This window comes from Oncorhynchus tshawytscha, linkage group LG09 (genome assembly GCF_018296145.1).
Source record: "Oncorhynchus tshawytscha isolate Ot180627B linkage group LG09, Otsh_v2.0, whole genome shotgun sequence".
In the NCBI taxonomy this organism is placed as follows: domain Eukaryota; kingdom Metazoa; phylum Chordata; class Actinopteri; order Salmoniformes; family Salmonidae; genus Oncorhynchus; species Oncorhynchus tshawytscha.
In genome coordinates this window covers 51,197,370-51,219,733 of record NC_056437.1, presented here as the reverse complement: position 1 = coordinate 51,219,733, position 22,364 = coordinate 51,197,370, and the positions used below count along the sequence as shown (strand labels likewise).

At 42.4% G+C, this 22,364-nt stretch overlaps 1 protein-coding gene across 2 annotated transcripts in view; it reads right to left on the bottom strand.

Annotated features, from left to right (window-relative positions):
- LOC112258097 (follistatin-related protein 4-like) overlaps positions 1-22,364 on the bottom strand; it is a 201,948-nt gene that overhangs the window by 18,503 nt on the left and 161,081 nt on the right. Inside the window, exons 7-11 of one of the 2 annotated variants that reach the window (XM_024432208.1) lie at positions 10,734-10,900; positions 6,609-6,729; positions 5,259-5,420; positions 1,770-1,904; positions 350-376 (exon numbers count right to left, since the gene is read on the bottom strand). In XM_024432208.1, the coding sequence (XP_024287976.1) occupies positions 350-376; positions 1,770-1,904; positions 5,259-5,420; positions 6,609-6,729; positions 10,734-10,900 (612 nt within the window). The remainder of the gene's footprint in view (positions 1-349; positions 377-1,769; positions 1,905-5,258; positions 5,421-6,608; positions 6,730-10,733; positions 10,901-22,364) is intronic. The other variant, XM_024432209.1, reaches the window with a different exon arrangement.

The window sequence follows — 22,364 nt, the reverse complement described above, 5'->3', positions numbered from 1 at the left end:
TTTCAGCAAGAACATACACACACCAATCATCGTTCAGGAAGATATAGTAAAATGATGGAAATTAGCGGTAAAGCTGCTAATTAGTAGCGTTACGTGGTGTTTTACAAATTATGTGTTACCCTTGTGGATTTGTATTCTACACAAGCATTTCGCTACACGCACAATAACATCTGCTAAACATATGTATGTGACAAATAGAATTTGATTTGACACATACTGCATATAATGAACCTATTCACCCGACAAAACATGGGCATTCGGAAGAATGTTGGTCAATTATAGAAGTTCATTTAAAAGAACAGAAAATAAGACATGGTGACAAGTGTTATACAACAGTAGATTTTAGTACCTTCCTCCCGCCACAGTATGTTTGCAACTGCAGCATCAGCATCAGAATGACAGAAGAACGACGGAGACAGAGAGACAGAGGAGGGAGACAGAGGAGGGAGACAGAGGAGGGAGACAGAGGAGGGAGACAGAGAGAGAGGGAGAGAGACCATGTCATTTCAGAAAAAGTGGGACAGAAACACATCTAGCAAGAGTGTTTCTTTAAAGAGGCAGAGATTCTGTATTATCACATAAATGTGTTCTAGATTTTTAAATTGCATTTGAGGTCTATCTAAATCTCAAAGGCTGTACAAATGTTATATATATATATATATATATATACTGTACATACAGATACCATATAATAAATCAGATACAAAGCATTATAATGTATTTGTTATAACTTCTGTTTCTGACACTTTCTACCAGAGGTGTGGACTCGAGTCAGAATCAAGTCAGTCACAAATATGATGACTTGCAACTCGACACCAATGACTCGTGACTTAACTTGGACTTGAGCCTTTTGACTCAAACTGACTTGATACCCTCCAAGCCCAGATATAAAAAAGTCTGCAGTGCATCAACTCTTCATTTAACGATTACAGTTTGAATCGGACAGCAGCCAATCAAATTGTGCCAGCTGAGAAAAAGATGCGCGTGGCAGTGCAGAGGAACGTCTGTGGGTGAATTCAGACGGAGCCCTTGGAAAGATGATACCCCAAATTATTATTTTCGGATATAAAGAATACGATGTAGTCAACAAAAAAACACATTGCAACTTGCAAAACATGTGGGAAGAAAATGATAGATTGCGGCCAATAGCGATCCTCGATAGGCGATTGATATGATGGGTGTGGGGGGGGGGGACTTTCTCATGGCTACCCATGTATTTCCATGGAAATATAAAGTTTATTTGGAAAATAAAAAATATATATACTTTTTAAATGCATTCATGATTTGTGTAAATGTAATATACTAAGTATTACTATTGTTAAAAATATGAAATGGTATTACATTGAAGAGCACATTATGACTTGTTTAGGACTCGAAACTCAAAGTTTAGCACTTGAGATTTATTGGTCTGGACTTGAGACTTGACTCGGACTTAAAAAAAATATATATATATATTTCACCTTTATTTAACCAGGTAGGCCAGTTGAGAACAAGTTCTCATTTACAACTGCGACCTGGCCAAGATAAAGCAAAGCAGTGCGGCAAAAAGAACAACAGAGTTGCCTGTCTTGACTCGGGACTTGAGTGCTAAGACTTGAGACTTACTTGTGACTTGTGAAACAATGACTTGGTCCCACCTCTGCTTTCTACAGCTGACTATTTTCGTTAATTGTATTGTAATTGTTAATTACTGTCTACATTTTCATTGCCAAAATTGGCTTTTGAAAATCCCAGAGACATTTTCCCATGTTCTACTCTCAGCCACTTACGTGTCTTTCTGGCTGAGTCCTCCACAAACAGAGACGATATGTCCTCGTCCACCCCCACCTCGTTCTTAGCAATGCAGGTGTAGGCGCCTGTGTCCTCATAGCGTACACTGCCAATGTGGAGCTCGCTCCCATTCGCTGTGTTAGAGATGAGCAGAAAAGGCAAGTGTTAGCTCAGCCCCATGTTTCTACACCGATACACATTTTCCATGGCTGTTTCATCCTCCCACCTAAAAAATGCACACACTGTCCTTTTCGAAAATGAATAAACAAAGATAATCTAAGTAGCCACCTACCTGCGCACCTACTTCTCACTAACAGAAGCCATTGACGCCAGAACCCTTTTGACGACATCACAACAACACTTTATCAAAATATACTTTGACTGAAATCGTCTCTGTTCTGTTCACAGAGATCTAGAGTGTCAGGAGAAAAGGGATGTATCCCAGGACACAGCGGGTGCTATCATCAGAGCCATCCCTCTCTGACGGTATCACTAGTGTATGTGTGTGTGTGTGTGTTAGATGTATCAGGTAAACGTGATGTATCCCAGGGCACAGTGCTATCATGAGAGGCAGCAGAGGGATTCCTAGCTCTCTGACACTAGTACTCTGCCTTTTTTTTGGATCTACGGCATGCTCTCACACTCACATCCCTCCCTCCCTCCTCATCCTCACGCTGCTGCTGTTGCTGCATTGTTGCCTTGATCACAAGGCAATCTTCACAACGCCGCAGAAGGAGTGAAGGACGCCTGTGTCAGACAGCTGCTTTCGACACGCCGTGTCAAAGATCATGTGCCAGTCTCTCTTCCACCTTCCTCCCCTCATCTCTCCCTCCCTCTCTGCCTCCCTCTTGCTGTCCTCTTTGATCCCCCTCTCTTGAGCTCTCTCCATGTGTCTCCTAAATGTGCAATGGCAGTGCAGAGGCAGTGGAGAACTTCTCAGTGCTACAAAAGACCTGACTGAGCCATGGCCTGAGACTAAAACCCTGGACTAATATAAACATACAACTTCCACAGGACCCAATGCACAAATAATGCAATATACATTTATTTAACTAGGCAACTCAGTTAAAAACGCATTCTTATTTTCAATGGTGGCCTAGGAACAGTGGGTTAACTGTCTTGTTCAGAACAACATATTTTTGACCTTGTCAGCTCGGGGGAATCGACCTTTCGGTTTCTAGTCCAACGCTCTAACCACTAGACTACATGCCGCCCCATTTAGAGCAACGTAGATAACACAAGTTATACCACCTTATAAACAGTCATTTTTGTGACACTATACCTCACGTCATTGAAATGCACAGTTAAATGGATGATGTTTTTACAGTAGCTTGTGTTCAAATTCACTTTTCTATCTACTCTTTAGGGAGGAGAAACGTAATGATGTAAAGTGTGGGCCTCCCGACATTAAACACCAGACAGTGTCGTAATTGCCTATTATCCATAATTATGCTTTGATCAATTTTAATGCATAACCACTCAATTAATAATTTGCCTATAGTTAGACATTGATTTCTCACTTAAAATGTTTTTTTTTTATGTTGAATTAATAACAAGGGAACAGAGATATTATACTGTGATTTCAGACTTGTAGAACTGCGCGGCGCCAGGGGGTAAATGGAAGGTTTTAGTGAGTTGAGATGTTGAGAATGTGTCAGATAGAAATCAAATATACACAGATGATATATATATATATATATATATATATATATATATATATATATATATATATATATATATATATATATATATAAATATTCCAAATGACAGAGGATGATGTTGGTTCTACATAATGCATTTCTATCTGATTTCAGCAGTGTTATGCCTTCCTATATAACCCCCATGCAGCTGTCCATTCAGCACCATCAGTAGCACTAAGCAGTCATGAACCTTGGAGAGCACCTATTCCTAACAGCTGAGGCTCCTGAACACTCCCATTGTAAATGGAGGGGATCCTGGCAGCATAGTTAGGCAGTTAACCGACAAAAGCTATGTAAAAAAAAAACCAACAACACACAATTTGTTTTTGTGTCGTGTAATGGACACTGCAGCTATAGGAGAAATGTTTTGTAAAGATTGACAGCATTTTTATCAGTTCAGTAAGGGGTGGATTTTTCTTTTGTCTAACTTTTCTTTTGTCTAACTTTATTGCGACAAACAGTGCTTGTCGAATAAATGATGATTGCCGAATCATTTTGAAGGGACGCGGGGCGGGGCACGTGAACCTCCACTCCACATTTGTTACTAAATGCCTACTGCTCGTTAAATCTACTGTTCAACTATAAAAAATTTAAATAAACGTTTCTTTGCAAATCTTGCATTCTATCCATATTTGGCTTTTGCAGGCGACCTGATACATGACACAGATAGGTGGGAGGGCATACAGTCTATCGGCAATTTATTCATGCGGAATTTACCTAAACTAATGAAGGAAACCCTTCAACTACTTCATTTTTATTTGACATTCTAGATTTCGGGGGTGTCATTAGCTCCAGCTGTTTTTATCGACACAAACGCACCGCAGCAGTCAATTGCCGCATCTATTTTCTATGCAAACCTTCTAAATGTCAAGAAAAAAAATCACTGGACAACTTAATGGGAATATAGCTAGTGAGCACTGTAGCCTCACCTTTACATTGGCAAGAAAGATTGCGAGCTCTAACATTAGCCTCCGAGTTGGAAATCAATTTACTGATGCAATGTTGAAAAAATTCATATGTAGAGTATCACTCTCTAAAACCACCGTGCTCTGTAGACTTTTGGGCACTCTGTTAAACCTTTACTAGGTATAAGACTATCATCAGATCTGATAACAATTAAATGGACATCCTTAGAACCCAGCTCTAAACCGAGCTGTGAGAGATGGCCGATCCGTGAAGCTGGGATGCAGGACGTTAATGTATGTGTGAAGCTTTCAGAAGCTCCCCTGTTTAAGCTGCATCTGAAGTCTGAAAACAGGCTATTATCACAGGTAATGACCCACACACAGCCTGTAAACTGCCATCTAACGAGGACGACTCCATAAAAGACGATCACTTCTGTCCCCTCGGAAATTGAAACTTCCGTTTAACTCCCCCCACATGGCTGGCTGCTGTCGGTTTCATTTTCACACACTGTTGTTCTATCTATTTCTTTCATCTTCTAGGAATGGATATTTACTTTTCTGAAATCAGTGGCCTAAGCAATCAACCGGCAAACTAACAATAGTCAAAACGGTCACCATAATCTTAGATTTGGCAACACAGGAAGGTGTGACACAGATTGGCACCTAATTTAGCAACACCTCCATGGTTCCCTGCATAGTGGTGTGTCTGGTAAACAGCAGCTGCTATGACGGTAATAACAGGGTGCGTCTCAAGTGCCACCCTGACCCTTATACGTTACCTATGGGCCCTAGTCAAAAGTAGTTCTCTATATAGGCAATAGGGTGTCATTTGGGATGCACTCCGTCTTGCCAGTGAGGGCAGCAAGGCAGCCTGGTGCCTTACCGATGAGGGAGAGCTGCTTGGAGGGTCTAGGCTGCAGGTCCATGCCGTTCTTTAGCCACATGATCTTAGGGTCTGGGATGCCGTCGGCGTGGCAGTGCAGGCTGGCAGACACACCAGGCTCCTGTGCCTGCGTCTCTGGGTAGACCAGGATCACTGGGGGAACTAGATACACAGAAACACGCACACATGCACAGACACACACGTGAAAAGAGAGAGACACACGCACACAGCCACAAGAGAGAGGAGTTAGGGAGGTATACTTACAAAGAAACATTGATAGGAGTGGCAGGATGGTATAGAAACACACACACACACCAGGCACATCGGGCACACCAGGCAGAAAGGATTTAGTTTCACACCAGTACCACACGCATAGCTACATGCACTGCATTACAACAGAGTCCAGCATGAGACATGTTTATAAGAGGCATGTTTATAAGAGGCATGTTTATAAGACCAAATAAGATCACAATTGAAATACAAGGTAATTGTCTTCCAAGATAACCTGCCTTTCCAGGAAGAACACTTTTCAGCTTTTTCAGCTTTTCTCAGCTGAAGCCAGGTCTTAGATGCAGCTGTATCGTTTTTCAATTAGCCTAAATCCTGCCGTACAACACAACACAATCACGCCTATTGTCCCTGTTAATTGAAAATCATTTCAGGCTATTTTTCCCTCTATTCATATCTGCGCATGCAAATGAATCAAAGCTCCGAGAACGGCGATTATTATCTTTGATTTGATGCGGCACAGACGGCTCTCCCAAGGTCCTCAATGAAGAGGCAGGCCCGGTAATCACACGTCATCTCAGCGAGAGAGAGAGAGAGGAAAAAAATACTTATGCAAACGAGTTTGTCGAGCAGTGTGCTTTGATAAATGTCTGCAGCATCTGCGCTGCTTGCTGCTGGCTAGTTGATGTACTGTAGCTACACACGGTTTACATGCTCAGGGTGGAATCAACTGACTATGGTGAATAGAACGCCATGGTTACAGGCCTCATTTGCTTTCGATGACCGAATGTTGGACATGTTGGGATCAATGCCATTTTTGGCGATGTGAGCGCTGTTGCTGTCATTGGAGTCTGAGGCAGGGGTTACCACTCCTGACCCCGGAAGGCAACTCTGAAGGTCCCTCCTCCACAAACTTTATCAACAAACTTTATCAAAATGTTTGTTGTCTACTCAACAACAAAGCAACAACAGAAAAACGGAAACAGTAACGTTGAACGCACCAATGATCGCAAACTGCAACTACTACACGTTTAGTCAGGTCAACATTCTGGTGACCATGTGCCGAAACTAAAATCTGACCCTGAAAGGACAGTGAAATGTCAAGTGTGTGCCATTACTAACCATTCACCTGCAGTACATGGGTCTGGTAGAGCTCTTCATATCCATACGCATGACAGCTGTAGTTCCCCATATGAATGGTTGTCACCTTGGTGATGTAGAGGGAGCCGTCATCACCAAAGTCCTATTGGGAGAAGAGGAAGGTGGCAGTGGAGGATGGTGAGGAAGGGAATAAGGGAAGGGATTGAGGTGATGGGGGGGTTGGGGACGAATGGAGGGAGGGAGGAGGAGGGAGGGCATACAACAGGGGAGCATGGAGTGATGGGAAGCATATTAGACAATGAATCAACGTGGTCCCTGGGTGTTGGGAGGGGCGTGGGGATTTGAGCCCCGTCGTCACGCTCACTCAGTCTGATAAATAGGAAGGGTTAAAAATACAAAGAACATTAGTGTGATTAATGGAACCAGTTGTTGTTTTTCCGGATGCACAACTCACCTGGGGTTTTAGCAGGGGCTTAGGGAGGATTAAGAAACTAAATAGTGGTGTCCCGTATGTGGCGGACAGAGTGTGTGCAAAGCTACCTACCTGGTAACAAATCTCTCTCTGAACACAGACTAAAGCCTTGGAGTTTCTTGCCACAAGCTACTGTCCCACTACGTGATTTTAGATGGAAAATATTGCTTCTCTCTTAGCTAACGAGGTGGGAGTGGATGAGGACATATCATCTCTAGCGATGCTTTTAGGTGAGGAAAGGCAGAGGAATTAGGACAGACTTAGCAAAACAGTAGTAACTGCTTTAGAAATAAATTACTGTATTGTACAGTACCTGTAGATCACAGGAGGTTGGTGGCACCTTTATTGGGGAGGGCATACTCATGGAAAAAGCTGGAGTGGGGTGAGTGGAATGGTATCAAATACATCGAACCCCTGGTTTCCATGTGTTTGATGCCATTCCATTTGCTCCGCCATTCTTACGAGCCGTCCTCCCCTCAGCAGCCTCCCCCTGTGAGGTAGATATTAAACAGTAAACTTTTGTTTTCTATAGTATGTAGCCCCATAGGGGATATACTTAAACCAGTACAGGTTTATCCGAGATGCTTTTAATTACCTAGACATGTGTGTACAGTATGTGGGTGGACCTGAGACTATAAATGCAATACAATCCTCTCAAAGTTAAATTAAACAAGAGATGCTGAACACCTTGTTCACACCGCCATTTGCATCTCAAATGATGGACCTTGTAGAGGGAAATGTCTTATAATAAAAAAATTTAAAGATTTAATACAGTGAGCGGAATTGCTTTACACTTACACATAGTTAATTAGTTCCGCCTTATTTTATAAAGAAGCTAAATATTGTCTGATAAATGTTTCCTTTTGCTTTGTCTTTGAAATGCTAAACCAACCCCGATGCTTCCGTCTATCTCCCCTCCCCCTTTATAATAGACTAATATTTGTCTATTGTAGCCTTAATAGCGTTTGTGGAGTTTTCACAGCATTCCCAAACGGGCGAGTTTGACATGCTAATTAACATATGATATAGCATAATTGTTTCAATAGAGAAAGCGCACTACTTAATTTCATTGCTGAATTATCCCCTGGTGTTTCAGTCTGTCTGGAACTACTGGAGGTGATGAGTGAAACAAATGGTTTTCTTTCTCCTCAGTACATAGGCTGCTTTGACACAGGCAGTCCAATTCTGATCCTTTTCCACAAATTATTTGACCAATCAGATCAGCTCTTTTGCCAATAATTGGCCACAGGACCAGAACTGCGCAGCCTGTGTAAATGCAGCCGTATAGTGCCGCCCTCTCCTTGAAGGCAATCAAAGCAGAGGGGAACAGATTTTATCTTTCCCAAAACACAACTCAATTACTTTGGAGAAAAGTAGCCATTCAATATGTAAAATGTCCCATTGAGAGAGAGAGAGCGAGAGAGAGAGCGAGAGAGAGAGCGAGAGAGAGAGCGAGAGAGAGAGCGAGAGAGAGAGCGAGAGAGAGAGCGAGAGAGAGAGCGAGAGAGAGAGCGAGAGAGCGAGAGAGAGAGTGAGAGAGAGAGCGAGAGAGCGAGAGAGAGTGAGAGAGAGAGCGAGAGAGAGCGAGAGAGAGCGAGAGAGCGAGAGAGCAAGAGCGAGAGAGACAGAGCGAGAGAGAGAGCGAGAGAGAGAGCGAGAGAGAGAGCGAGAGCAAGAGAAAGAGCGAGAGAGAGCGAGAGAGAGAGCAAGAGCGCGAGAGACAGAGCGAGAGAGAGCGAGAGAGTGAGAGCGAGAGAGAGCGAGAGAGTGAGAGTGAGAGAGAGCGAGAGAGAGCGAGAGAGAGCGAGAGAGTGAGAGCGAGAGAGTGAGAGCGAGAGCGAGAGAGTGAGAGCGAGAGAGAGCGAGAGAGTGAGAGAGAGCGAGAGAGTGAGAGAGCGAGAGAGTGAGAGAGAGAGAGCGAGAGAGAGAGAGAGAGAGAGAGCGAGAGAGAGAGAGAATAATACTGCTCTACCTTTACGCTGTAGCAGAGTGCAGACAAATGGGTCTGATTCCAGCATGGGCAAATTGCCACTCAGCCAGCGAAACGTTTCATATGTCAGAGTGCCTTTTGGGTTGGAATTCCAATCACAGCTAAATGTAATATTTGTTTATTGATTGCAAAATGAGATCATTTTCATAGTACAACACGAACAACTCAAGTTGGCCTGTAAATGAATCTACTTTACGCTGATCCGAAGCGACAAATCACACGGCAACCCAACGTAGCAGGCGTAGAAAGACGCCTGAACGGAGTTCCCGCTTCTGTTTTTTTTCTTTTTCGGGGGAAACGGAAGTTGGGTTGAAAATACTGGATCCCTAAGAACCGGCAACATCCGCTCTCTGCCAATGCCGCTAGAGGGGCACACGCGGAGACCAAAGGCCTTCAATCAGTATGAATCATTTCCTTTGTTCTGAATTGAAATGCGGCGGTAGTGCCCAATAGGAGGTAACACTTTCCCTTGCAGACTGTGTGCATTGTAAGAGCATAAAGCCGCCTAAGAATTACGTGGGAACACATGATGCGGAGTGGCACATTGCTTATTGTGCACACCTGCATGTTCTTGCGCATCAGACATTACTTTGTGAACATGAAAAATAACCTCAAAGTGGTAACTGACAACTGTAATTATTGTCACACACTATTTACCACTGAATACTCCATGGCAACAGTAGCAGTAGCATGTAGCACGTTGCACAGAGGACCTTTTTTTCTCTCACTTCCTTGTCCACCCCGTGACCCCGCTTATGCACATGGCAGTTGACCTGCATGCCATTGTCTATTGTATCTCCATGGCAGCATATAACAAGGCCAATTCGTTAACATGCAAGTAGAGAATACTAATCAGCTGGTGGATTAACAGAGTCCCACACTGTCAGCTGTGAGGGAAACAACTCGCCGGCGCCGCCACTCCATAGTTCATTAACCGCATGTAGCCAATTCCCATGCTATGCTATGTTGGGATTTGCTCATATTTATTTTGAACATGGTTTGTGCTCTTTCAGATCAGCACGACGCCTGGCAGAGTGCCAATGAGACCCAAATCATGACATCATTTCTAATTCGAATAAATGTTAGCTAAAAAGTGAGGAAAAACACAGACCTGTTTTTAATTAGAACATTTTAAAAACACAAGCTGGGAAATAATATGAATTAATGGTGTTAATGGGAATTAGCATTTCTCATTTATTTTCCGTGAACCTTTATCTAAAGTTATTGATTATTCTTTGATTTCTTTCAATGTGAAGAGCCCCTGTTGAGAGACATTCTGAGGATAATAAAATATTAACCAACGTTCCAATTATATATTTTTTTCCTAAAAACACACCACATCAAAGTTTACAATGTTGGACACTGGTTCAGTGTTTCACCTTGAAAGGCCCATAATGTTTAAAGACACTCTTACTCACATCAACAGTTTTGGAGTGAAAGCCTATGCAGTTTTGGGCTGTAGGACTAACCTGTTTCAACCTTGTTCCCTTGGACTCTGGCTCATACTAGCATGACTTACTTCATGTCGAAACATGATTTTTACAGGGTCCTATAACTTCCCATAAATTCCCTGGTTTCCAGAAATCCTGGCTGGAGACGACTGGATTTCCTGCTTATTCCCTTCTTATTCTGGGAATCCTCCAACCAGGACAACTGAAACCTCTCTGACTCAGCCGACACTCACATTGATGTCCTCCAGGTCCAGGAAGTTGAGTATGATTCCGTTCCTCTTCCAGATGATTGGCGGCCGCAGCGTTCCCTGGATGGCGCAAGACAGCACGGTGCTGAGGCCCACTGTTACCGTGGAGACACTCACTCTCTGGTCCTCAGCCAGGCTCAGCTGAACAACCTCTGTAGACGGGGTGGGGCGAAGAGGGCGAGAGATAGAGAGAGCCAGAGAGACATACAGTAGGGGAGTGAGAGAGAGGAGAGGAGAGGGGGGGAGAAAGAGAGAGAGAAATAGGGGGTGAGAGAGAGAAAGAGAAAGAAAAAAAGGAAAGAAAAAAAGGGGGAAAAAAGAAAGAAAGAAAGAAAGAGAGCCAATAAAAGAGATGAGCTGGTGGAACTGAACCAAAGACAGACTTTATCTATCACAGAACACATAGTAGGGGATACAAACACAGCTGTGTGAGAGGGAACGGTGTCTGATCTGAGGACGAGAGCAGGACATTGTGGAAATATCATTTCTCTCATTAAGGAAGATTTACATTCAGCTGACTAGCAAGTCCAATTTGTTTCACCTTTAAGGAAAATCAAGAAGCACTGTTCCAGAGTGTCCCTGGAGCCCATATACAGGAAGGAAGAGAGAGGGATGAGAGAGGGATGGATGAATGAGGGATGACAGGTAAGAATATAATAAACACACTGAGTGTACAAAACATTAGGAACACCTTCTCTTTCCATGACATAGACTGACCAGGTGATTCCAGGTGAAAACTATGATCCCTTATTGATGTCACTTGTTAAATCCACTTCAATCAGTGTAGATGAAGGGGAGGAGACAGGTTAAAGAATCATTTTTAAGCCTTGAGACAATTGAGACATGGATTGTGTATGTGTGCCATTCAGAGGGTGAATCGGCAGACAAAAGGTTTAAGTGCATTTGAACGGGGTCTGGTAGTAGGTGCCAGGTGCACCGGTTTGAGTGTGACAAAAACTGCCATGCGGCTGGGTTTTTCACACTCAACAGTTTCTCGTATGTATCAAAAATGGTCCGCCACACAAAGGACATCCAGCCGACTTTACACAACTGTGGGAAGCATTGGAGTCAACATGGGCCAGCATCCCTGTGGAACGCTTTCGACACCTTGCAGAGTCCATACCCAGACAAATTGAGCCTGTTCTGAGGGCAAAAGGGGTTGCAACTCAATATTAGGAAAGTGTTCCTAATGTTTTGTACACTCAGTGTATGTCTGAATGACCCTGGGTCAAAATTGGTTGGGGTCTTTAGTATAAGTCATTCAATAAACCAAAGATTCCCAGACACCTGACAGATATCTAAACCGAGCCGACCATACATGAACTCCTGAGCTGTTCCCCTGTTCCCTTCCCACTCTGAAATGGATTGGATGGAAACAGTTGGCTCTCTTCCCCCATGTGACCTATATGAAATTACAATGTGCCATCCTCTCCTGCTGGTCTATACTTTCCTTACAGTCGGTATTGCTACAGTACATGACTGTAACAAACACTACTGGATATGTAGGGGAATCCAATGGTGAGCAAATCCAGGTGATACAAATAAAATAGGTTTGACAGGTTTGAGACACACAATGTTGCTTCCTCTAGTCGACTCACCCTGGTTCATGTTTAGACTGGAATACCTTGCATTTCGAAGGAGCTTGGCGAAGAGCTGCTCTGCTAGGCTACTACATGCTTGTGACAAATCTCCCATGCTTTTCTCGCAGAAGCAATTCACGATGTTCTGATCCACCTCTTATAAAGGCTTACGTAAACCCAATTCATCAGGCTTTGAAAGCAGAGAGCTAGCGGAGCACCGAACACAAACTGCTTGAGAGGGAAACATTTACTGTTGCCGTCTAATGATATCATTAAGTCAAGAACTACTTAGATTGCTACACTGCTTGCTGTTCCTTCGTTCAGTTACAAAACATACCAAGAGAGGCGAAACGCTGAATTTATAGTAAAATAACCAAGGGTTACTTATAGGATTAGTGAAACACTGAATTTATAGTAAAATAACCAAGGGTTACTTACTGGATTGGTGAGATTAGGAGAGCACATCTAATAGTGTGCCTTTTGGGGGCCCGAAGTGAGATAGACTTTTTAACGTCTATTTTCTGCAATGGGGTGTAAAGCAAATGTTTCAGTTTTAAAGCAAGTGTTCTGCAAATCTACACATGTTGCCATGGGGCAGAGAGACAGGATGTGGAGTTTTACAGCACATTTCATGCAATTCTACCCATTTTGCCATGGAAGGGAGAGAAATTGTTGCAGTTTCAAAGCAAATTCTCTAATGGCTTATGCCATGTTAATATGATATCTGAGTGAGAATGACTAACAAAACCAATGGGGCCTCCTGGAGGTCAGGGCCCCTGGGCACATGCCCTGCATGCGCGGTCAGTATTCGGCCATGATTAGGCCGAATACAAGTTTAGATAACTGGCTAGACAAACTCCCTCTAAAAACTCCCTCTCTAAAAACTGTTAGCTGACATGGCTAATTGAGTGATTGTCAGTGACTGACATATCAAGAGTAAAACATTTCTAAATTGTACCTAGTTTTGTATTCCACTATTCTTACTCTGTTTTAAGTTGAGGAACCCCGACTGAGTTCCAAAATAAAACAAGATACATTTTTTTCTTACGATGCGTTGCCACTTCCAGGTAGGGTTTAACCTACCCCACAGTAAATTGGGGTGACATGGTGGGCCATGAGAGATAGGCCAATGCAGAGCAGAATACATTGATTTGACATGGCTAGCTAGGGAGCCTACTCCTCACTACAACTGGCCTCTCACGTACACTGCATACCTTTATGTTACTGGTATCACAGTATGCAGAGAGAAGGATTGTGCAAATGACTGACTAGTCAGTTTCCCTTTTTGTTATCCAACGTTACACGTACAGTATATGAGTAGAGAGTAAAGTTGTTGAAAAGGGACATATTCATTTGCAGGGTCTTGAAAGATGTCTCCAAACCGAAAGCAAAACTGAAGTGAGGAGGAAATTCGTCAACTCTTGAAGGACAGTGAAGGTTGATAAAACTGATAGATCATTGTTAAAACCAGAAGATTTCGGCCTTCTAAATTCCGCCATAATATATACACTTTGACACATATGAGCTGAATCAAATGTAAAATTCAGAGTGCACTAAGATGGAGGTTATTGCAGAGTCAACCTGGCAACTTTTCAAACACACTCCGTATAGAAATTCAGCCTACACTGTTTTGTCTGGCACAAAAGCAATACAAAAACACACCCACACAAAAATGTCCATGTTAGAACGGTGGTGGTTTCATGTTTTGTTGGCTCTGAGCAATTCGATGTGAAATAAATCCTGATGCCAAATGGAGATTTTGACTCCAGCTTTGGAGATTGTTGTTCCCTGAGGAGAAGCCTCTCTCCGTCCAATTTTTCACCAGCCGACTACACAGGCAAAAGCCTCGTCTTCTGAAGAGCAGAGCGTGTGTGACAAAGGCAGACAAATTACATATCCACTGGCCATGCCTGCACGGTTCTCCCTGCTGGATAGGGTTGACATGACATTATCTCCTTAATGATTCCTAGGCTTTTAACCCATCCAAAAATTGCATGTGTACAAGTAACTTTCCTGCAATTCACAAACTATTGATCCATCAGTGGTAACTGCTAGCACCTGCTATATGCGGTATAGCCATCATGGAGGATGCTCGTTTCTGGCCTCCGCTCCAAAAAACACACGCAGAACTGTAAATGCAAAGTAGGAATGAGCTCTCCCTGGGAATAACTAATGTGGGCCTCTGAATGCAGCCCAGAGATCTTTTCCCCTTTCTCCTATATTACCTGGGGCCTCATGAGCTTTAATAAGACATCCCTGGAAACAAAACAGGGAGAAGAGAGCTTGGCTGTCTGCGAGGTGGGGGTACACAGGAATGAGAGTCGAGGAAGGAGCATTAGACTCGGTAAGAATTCGGCCTAAATGTTTGATTGGTCTCCATAGCTCCACCTCCCAAGCTCTCTGATGCCTATGGCATTCTGATGAAGTTGTCAGTTGTGGCTAAGGCAATTTGTGACCAAGCTTTAATAACTTAACTGATGTCTTGAAACTGTTGATGCCGTTGCTTCAATATATCCACATAATCTTCCTCCCTCATGATGCCATCTATTTTGTGAAGTGCACCAGTCCCTCCTGCAGCAAAGCAGCCCCACAACATGATGCTGCCACCCCCACCCTTCACAGTTGGGATGGTGTTCTTTGGCTTGCAAGCCTCCCCCTATTCCTCCAAACATAACAATGGTCATTATGGCCAAACAGTTCTATTCTTGTTTCAGAGGACATTTCTCCAGAAGGTACGATCTTTGTCCCCATGTGCAGTTGCAAACCGTTGTCTGGCTTTTTATGGCGGTTATGGAGCAGTAGCTTCTTCCTTACTGAGCAGCCTTTCAAGTTGATATAGGACGATATATATGTCGATATAGGACTCGTTTTACTGTGGATATAGATACTTTTGGACCTGTTTTCTCCAGCATCTTCACAAGGTCCTTTGCTGTTGTTCTCGGATTGATTTCCACTTTTCACACAAAAATATGTTCATCTCTAGGAGACAGAATGCATCTCCTTCCTGATCGGTATGATGGCTGCGCAGTCCCGTGGTGTTTATACTTGCGTACTATTGTTTGTACAGATGAACGTGGTACCTTCAGGCATTTGGAAATTGCTCCCAAGGATGAACCAGAATTGTGGAGGTCTACAATTTTTTTCTGAGGTATTGGCTGATTTCTTTTGATTTTCCCATGATGTCAAGCAAAGAGGCACTGAGTTTGAAGGTAGGTGTCAATTAGCCTATCAGAAGCTTCTAAAGCCATGACATAATTTTCTGTAATTTTCCGAGCTGTTTAAAGGCACAGTCAACTTAGTGTATGTAAACTTCTGACCCACTTCTGTACAGCACTTTGAGATATCAGCTGATGTACGAAGGGCTATATAAATAAATTTGATTAATACAGTGAATCATAAGTGAAATAATCTGTCTGTAAACAATTGTTGGAAAAATTACTTGTGTCATGCATAAAGTAGATGTCCTAACCGACTTGCCAACACTATAGTTGGCTAACAAGAAATGTGTGGAGTGGCTGAAAAACGAGTTTTAATAACTCCAACCTAAGTGTATGTAAACTTCCACCTTCAACTGTATATACGGTATATTGTGACGACCCTGGGTTTATAAGCGTGGATATTGACTCTGACGCTCGAGCATGCTTTTGCGGCACAGTCGATAGCGCGCTGGACTTCGGGCTAGAAGGTCGAGGGTTCGAGACCTGCTCCCTGCTGTTTCCTTACATTGGTGTCAGAAGTGATCGGACCTTGCATCCACGACAGTGCGTGTGCTTGGCCGGTGAGCGCGTTCCTATAAGACATTGAGTCGCGAGGACGCGCTCTTTGAAAGGAGGGAGTAGTGTAATGACCCTGGGTTTATAAGCGCGGATATCGACTCTGCCGCTCAAGCATGCTTTTGCGGCACAGTCGATAGCGAGCTGGACTTCGGGCTAGAAGGTCGAGGGTTCGAGACCTGCTCCCTGCCTGTTTCATTACAATATAAAGTCGGGGGAAAAAGTATTTAGTCAGCCACCAATTGTGCAAGTTCTCCCACTTAAAAAGATGAGAGGCCTGTAATTTTCATCATAGGTACAATTCAACTATGACAGACAAAATTAGGAAAAGAAATCCAGAAAATCACATTGTAGGATTTTTTATTAATTTATTTGCAAAATATGGTGGCAAATAAGTATTTGGTCACTGAAGATTTCATACAACGCGGTGTACTACTCCCTTCACAGAACAGCGCAAACTGGCCCTAACCAGAATAGAAAGAGGAGTGGGAGGCCCCGGTGCACAACTGAGCAAGAGGACAGGTACATTAGACTTACACATTTTCAGAAGAAAGTGCTTTGTCTTTGGCCATTTTGAGCCTGTAATCGACCCCACAAATGCTGATGCTCCAGATAGTCAACTAGTCTAAAGAAGGCCAGTTGTGTTGCTTCTTTAATCAGTATAACAGTTTTCAGCTGTGCTAACATAATTGTAAAAGGGTTTTCTAATGATCAATTAGCCTTTTAAATTGATAAACTTGGATTAGCTAACACAATGTGCCATTGGAACTCAGGAGTGATGGTTGCTGATAATGGGCCTCTCAACGCCTACAGTATGTAGATATTCCATTAATAATCAGCTGTTTCCAGTTACAATAGTCATTTACAACATTAAACATGTCTACACTGTATTTCTGATCAATTTGATGTCATTTTAATGCACAAAATATGTGCTTTTCTTTCAAAGTTTACCCCAAACTATTGAACGGTGGTGTATATCTTTTTTTTTTTTTTACCTTCATTTAACTAGGCAAGTCAGTTAGGAACAAATTATTATTTACAATGACTGCCTACAATGACCTGGGGTCCAGCAACATTACCTCTTATTCTGAGAGTGTTGCACACCGAAGCATCCCAGCCAAACCCTAACCCGGACAACGCTGGGCTTTTTGTGTGCCACCCTATTGGACTCCCAATCACGGCCAGGGTCTGTAGTGACGCCTCTAGCACTGAGATGCTGTACCTTAGATCGCTGCACCACTCGGGAGCCCCACAATATATATATATAGAGAGTCAGGATTGATCATTTCAGGTTATACAGAGTCAAGCTAGATCATTTCAGCTTGTATAGAGTCAGGATAGATCATTTCAGGTTATACAGTGTCAAGCTAGATCATTTCAAGTTATACAGAGTCAGGCTAGATCATTTCAGGTTATATAGAGTCAGGATAGATCATTTCAGGTTATATAGAGTCAGGATAGATCATTTCAGGTTAGGTAGATAGATTAATTAGTACATTCAGGATATCAACACCTGAAAAGGAATTTGTTTATTTTGCCATTCTTGATACTTGCTACATATTCTCCAATGTTGCCAAAGCTGCTTAGCAATGGGCTTTAAAGCAATTAGGTTTAAAACAGCTCCTAATTGGTGCTCTGTTTCCTCTTGCTGGGCCACATTCTTGTGACTGCATGGTTCCCTCAGTCCAATCCCTAACTGATAGCAATGTGCCACTACTGCAATATAACATCTGAAGAAAAGCAGCCACATTGGACCTAAAGTACAAACATGCATGCACACACACACAAGCTCGTGCACACACACACTTTAATGTGTCTTTTCAAAGCGGGGAGAGGCTCTATGCAGATATGCCTCCCCTGAGATCCCTCGGTGACTACAAACAATCCCTGATGTGTTGCTGTACATATAAGCCTGGGCTGTGCAGGTGGGAACTGATACATATGGTTGTTCTATTATCAATTAAAAACAGACCATATTTGCCACATCCAGTAAAAGGACTTGCAAGGACTTATAAGGTCTTGTAATTTCACACCAAGGCAAAGTGATCAAATACATAAATACACCAGCTAATACATTTTTGGTTCCAGGAATGGTTGGGTTAGGTAGAATTTGTATTTATTAAGAATCCCCATTAGCTGCTGCCATGGCAGCTGCTACTCAGACCTGGGGTCCAGCAACATTACCTCTTATTCTGAGAGTGTTGCACACCGAAGCATCCCAGGAACAGTCTAACGAATTGTTCACTCCAACAAGTTCTAAAACGTTCCATGGAACATGAATTTATCTTAAAGCCATAGACATTAAAACCAGTAGATGTTGATAGTGCCGACGTCATCCACGTGTTCCTATGGAAAACTTGGCTCGTGAAGCCAGAAGTATTAGAATTTGAAATGTGCCATATTGCTGAATGGGGCTGAATGGCACCCCCCAAAAATTGCTAAGGATCATGGTGAAAGTGTTCGTAACTAGAAAATGATTGTGGTCGATGTAGTCGTTTTCATCCTGCCTGAGAGAGTCAACCTTAATGTCTATGGAACCTCCTCGTAGCCTGCCGGGCCTGTGATTGGTCTATGTCAGCACGTGGTCCTGTGTGACGACAAATGTCATAATAATAATTTACATAGGCTCTCTAGGGCACTGCTAGGTTGCTACATGGTAAAAGCTTGTGACTACACGCTCCAGACCGGACATTGAGGGCCTGATTAAAACCCAATGGGACCCAGTAGAAAGAGGTCTCCACATGTTCTTGAAAAGTTGTTTTGCAATAGCTGAGATGGTATGTGAATAAAATGTTTCCAGCACAACAACCTGAAGTTTTTACCATTGGAATAAAACATTCACTTCTGTCTCTCTTGGTTTTTCTTTAGTGCTCTCCCTCTCTTTCATTCATTCTCTCTTTTTCTTTCATTCTCTTTCTCTCTCTCTCGTTCTTGAATTCTCTCTCTCTTTCATTCTCATCTCTTATTCCCCTCTCTCTTTCATTCTCTCTCTCTCTCTTTCTTTAGTTCTCTCGCTCTCATTTTATCTTTCTCTCTTTCTTTAGTTCTCTCTCTTTTATTCTCATCTCTTTCATTCCTTTCTCTCTTTCTCTCTCTCTCTTCAATTTGAGGGATCTGAATGTGTCAATTTGCGAGTGTGCTGGTAATTCATGGAGGGAAAGAGAAGATGAGCAATCAGCAGCCCACTCATTAATCACACACAATCCAGACCCTTAATCTCCTCCACAGGTAAAGATGAATCCCTCCATTGCCTCTCGCTCTACTTCTCCTGTCTCACTTTTATTCTACTTCTGTCTCTCTCTCTCTCTTTTGTATTTTTCTATCTTTCTCTCGCCACTTCTCTCTTTGCCTCTCTCTTTGCCTCTCCTCCTGTCTCTCCCTGTCTTTCACTCTCTCTCTCTCTCTCTCTACCTCTACCTCTCTCTCGGTCACTTTCTCTTTAAATGAGCCCCAGTGGCTCTAACAAAGCCAAGGTGGAGAGACTGACTGCGGCTCCCTGGCAGCCCTGAACTACAAGGAGAATGAAGCTTTTTATAATCACTAAGAATAGGAAAGGTCTGGATGATGAGAACAATCACATCGTTAAACTACATTTAAAAGTTTAGAAATAAGAAAAGATTTCATTGATTGGGCAGGACCTATATCTCTAAGTGAGCTCTGTAATATAGGCACAGGAGAATCTGCAATGTAAGGTCAATAACCTACTACATCGCTGCTAGTCTGCTTAGTGGTTTATTAACAAAAATATACATTTACATTTACTTCTAAATCGGTTTTCTAAATGATAGCATGATGTTACTAGGTAGTAATCTCTCACTTCGAATGATCTCACTAGATTTCATGGAAAAATATAATTTTATGGAAAAATAGGATCCAGAATGTTCAGCCACATGCAATTTGACATTTACATTTTTCAGTCCGTTATGCTGCTTGTGAAACGGAGATAAGAAAAGCTTTGTAATTTGGGGAACAGTATAAGTTACTGAGGATAACTGAGGAGAAATTCTATGTCACAGCCAATTGCAATTATTTTCTAAAGAAATCCATAAATCCTTATGGAACTCAATTTCCTGAACCATAAAAAAAAACAATAGTTTCCAGTCACATATTGTTGAATGGACTGAACGTTTGACTGCGAATGGGTGTCTTTTTCATGTACATTAAAAAATTCACAACCAATAGTTAATGTAAAACTTACTCTACTAAGTTATAGTAACCGAAAGGTTGCAAGTTCAAACCCCCGAGCTGACAAGGTACAAATCTGTCGTTCTGCCCCTGAACAGGCAGTTAACCCACCGTTCCTAGGCCGTCATTGATAATAAGAATTTGTTCTTAACTGACTTGCCTAGTTAAATAAAGGTCAAATAAAGTATGTGATGGCAAATATTCAGCGGTCTAGAAAAAAATAGGTTCAGATAATGCACTGAACAGTTGGCAAATGAATCCACTTAATAAACAGTACAGTTTTGTACCATTGGTATTTGCTTGTAGTGTGAAGGATACGTTTAACCTTGGACACAATGTCTTCATCTTACAATAGTTGAGGATAGGCTTGTTTCCTAAAATGGAATCTGAAATTCCATTTTAGGTCTTTATTAGGGGGCTGGTCCATCAAGGCGTCCTTCTCAGGTTAAACATATTTTCACGAGACCCTCTCCGTGTAAAGTACCAAAAAAAAAATGTGCACACCCTCCCCCCCATAGACTTAACAAAAAAATAGCACAAATAACGAACTGTAGCGACCCTGTGTTTATAAGCGTGGATATTGAATTTGCCACTTCAGCATGCTTTTGGGGCACAGTCGATGCCACGCAGGACTACGCCGCGACAGAAAGTTGAGGGTTCGCGGAGCACCACGGATGAGCTAACTCTCCCTGACAGTTTCGTTAGACCTACTCTACGATCAGAGCGATCTGATAGACAATGATCAGCTAGGTGAAAATCTGATTTTCAACATGTTTATACAATATTTATAATGATCTAAAATGTATGCAACAAATGTTCCACCAACAGGTTTCTGTGCCAATGCACCATAACCAATAAACAAAGCATACAGACTTATTCAACGCTACAATCTGCACATTTTGGCTGCTGGAATTATATTTTGGACGAATGTGCGCAGGTAGCCTACGGGATACGTTTGAAGTAGCCTATAATCAGATGAAAACTTTATGACTGGTTGTGTTAATGCCACACATAAAAGATAATACATTGTAAAAGTGAAATGACAAAAGTTTAGGCTATAGGATATTGAAGCGTTATGAATTCTAGGTGCGCGAGGAATAGCCACTCGGATTGGAAAGAAGGCAGAGCTCATCATCCTAAATAACTGGGTTTGCTGGAAGCATATGTGGCCACATTATTATAGGATGACTTGGTGAGCGACAACAGACAGCGCATCTTAGCATCAGAACTTAAAATACAGTCAGACTGGCATGCTACTTTCTATACCGAATAAATTGTTAACAGTAGAATGGAATGAAACATTCAAATCACGTTTGCGCTGTGATTCGAATGACATTTTCGCTGCAGTTTACCGCCTAGAGTAGAACGTACTCACGTGAAAACAATGCAATTATTCATTGCAATGGGGTGTTGGAGGCTAGTCTGGGTAGGATCATTGTAGTGTCCCTAAACAAGTTCAATAGGGCAACTTTTTGAGCTGCCTGTCTCATGTCTTCACTGTTCTTTCATGCACAATGATGCACCATGTCCTCTCCACTTATAATGAAAATTGGTGCAGCTTTGAATGATTTTATGTGTGGTATGATCGCTACTTAGGATATTGCAGATCTGGACAAACGATCCACCTACCACTATTGTCACTATGAATGATGGATAGAAAGCAGGATAGACTGGTAGACTATATTGACCTGTGTGGTATAGTTAGTGTGTGGAAAAACTTAGTGCATAAGGGAAGTACCAAAACACCTCGATATAGGGAAGGTGCATGCAAACAGAAGAGGAAATTTGGCTAGGATGGAAGTAATGGTATAGTAAAACCTGCAAAAGGGCTAAAGTAAACCCTGGAGAAAAAACTCTACCCTCCCCTGTGCCAAATAAAAACCACAGAACTCTCCCCAAAGCAACAAAAAAAAAGATAGACAACCTTCACTTAATACTCACCTCCAAGCCTTCAGTGAGGAGCGACACATTTTCTGAAACTAATCTCCAACTTAATTTGGCTAGATCAAGTCTGATACATTAAAGGCCAACATGCAATCTGGATATTCTTTCATCTGTAAAGCAGACGCATTGCTGAT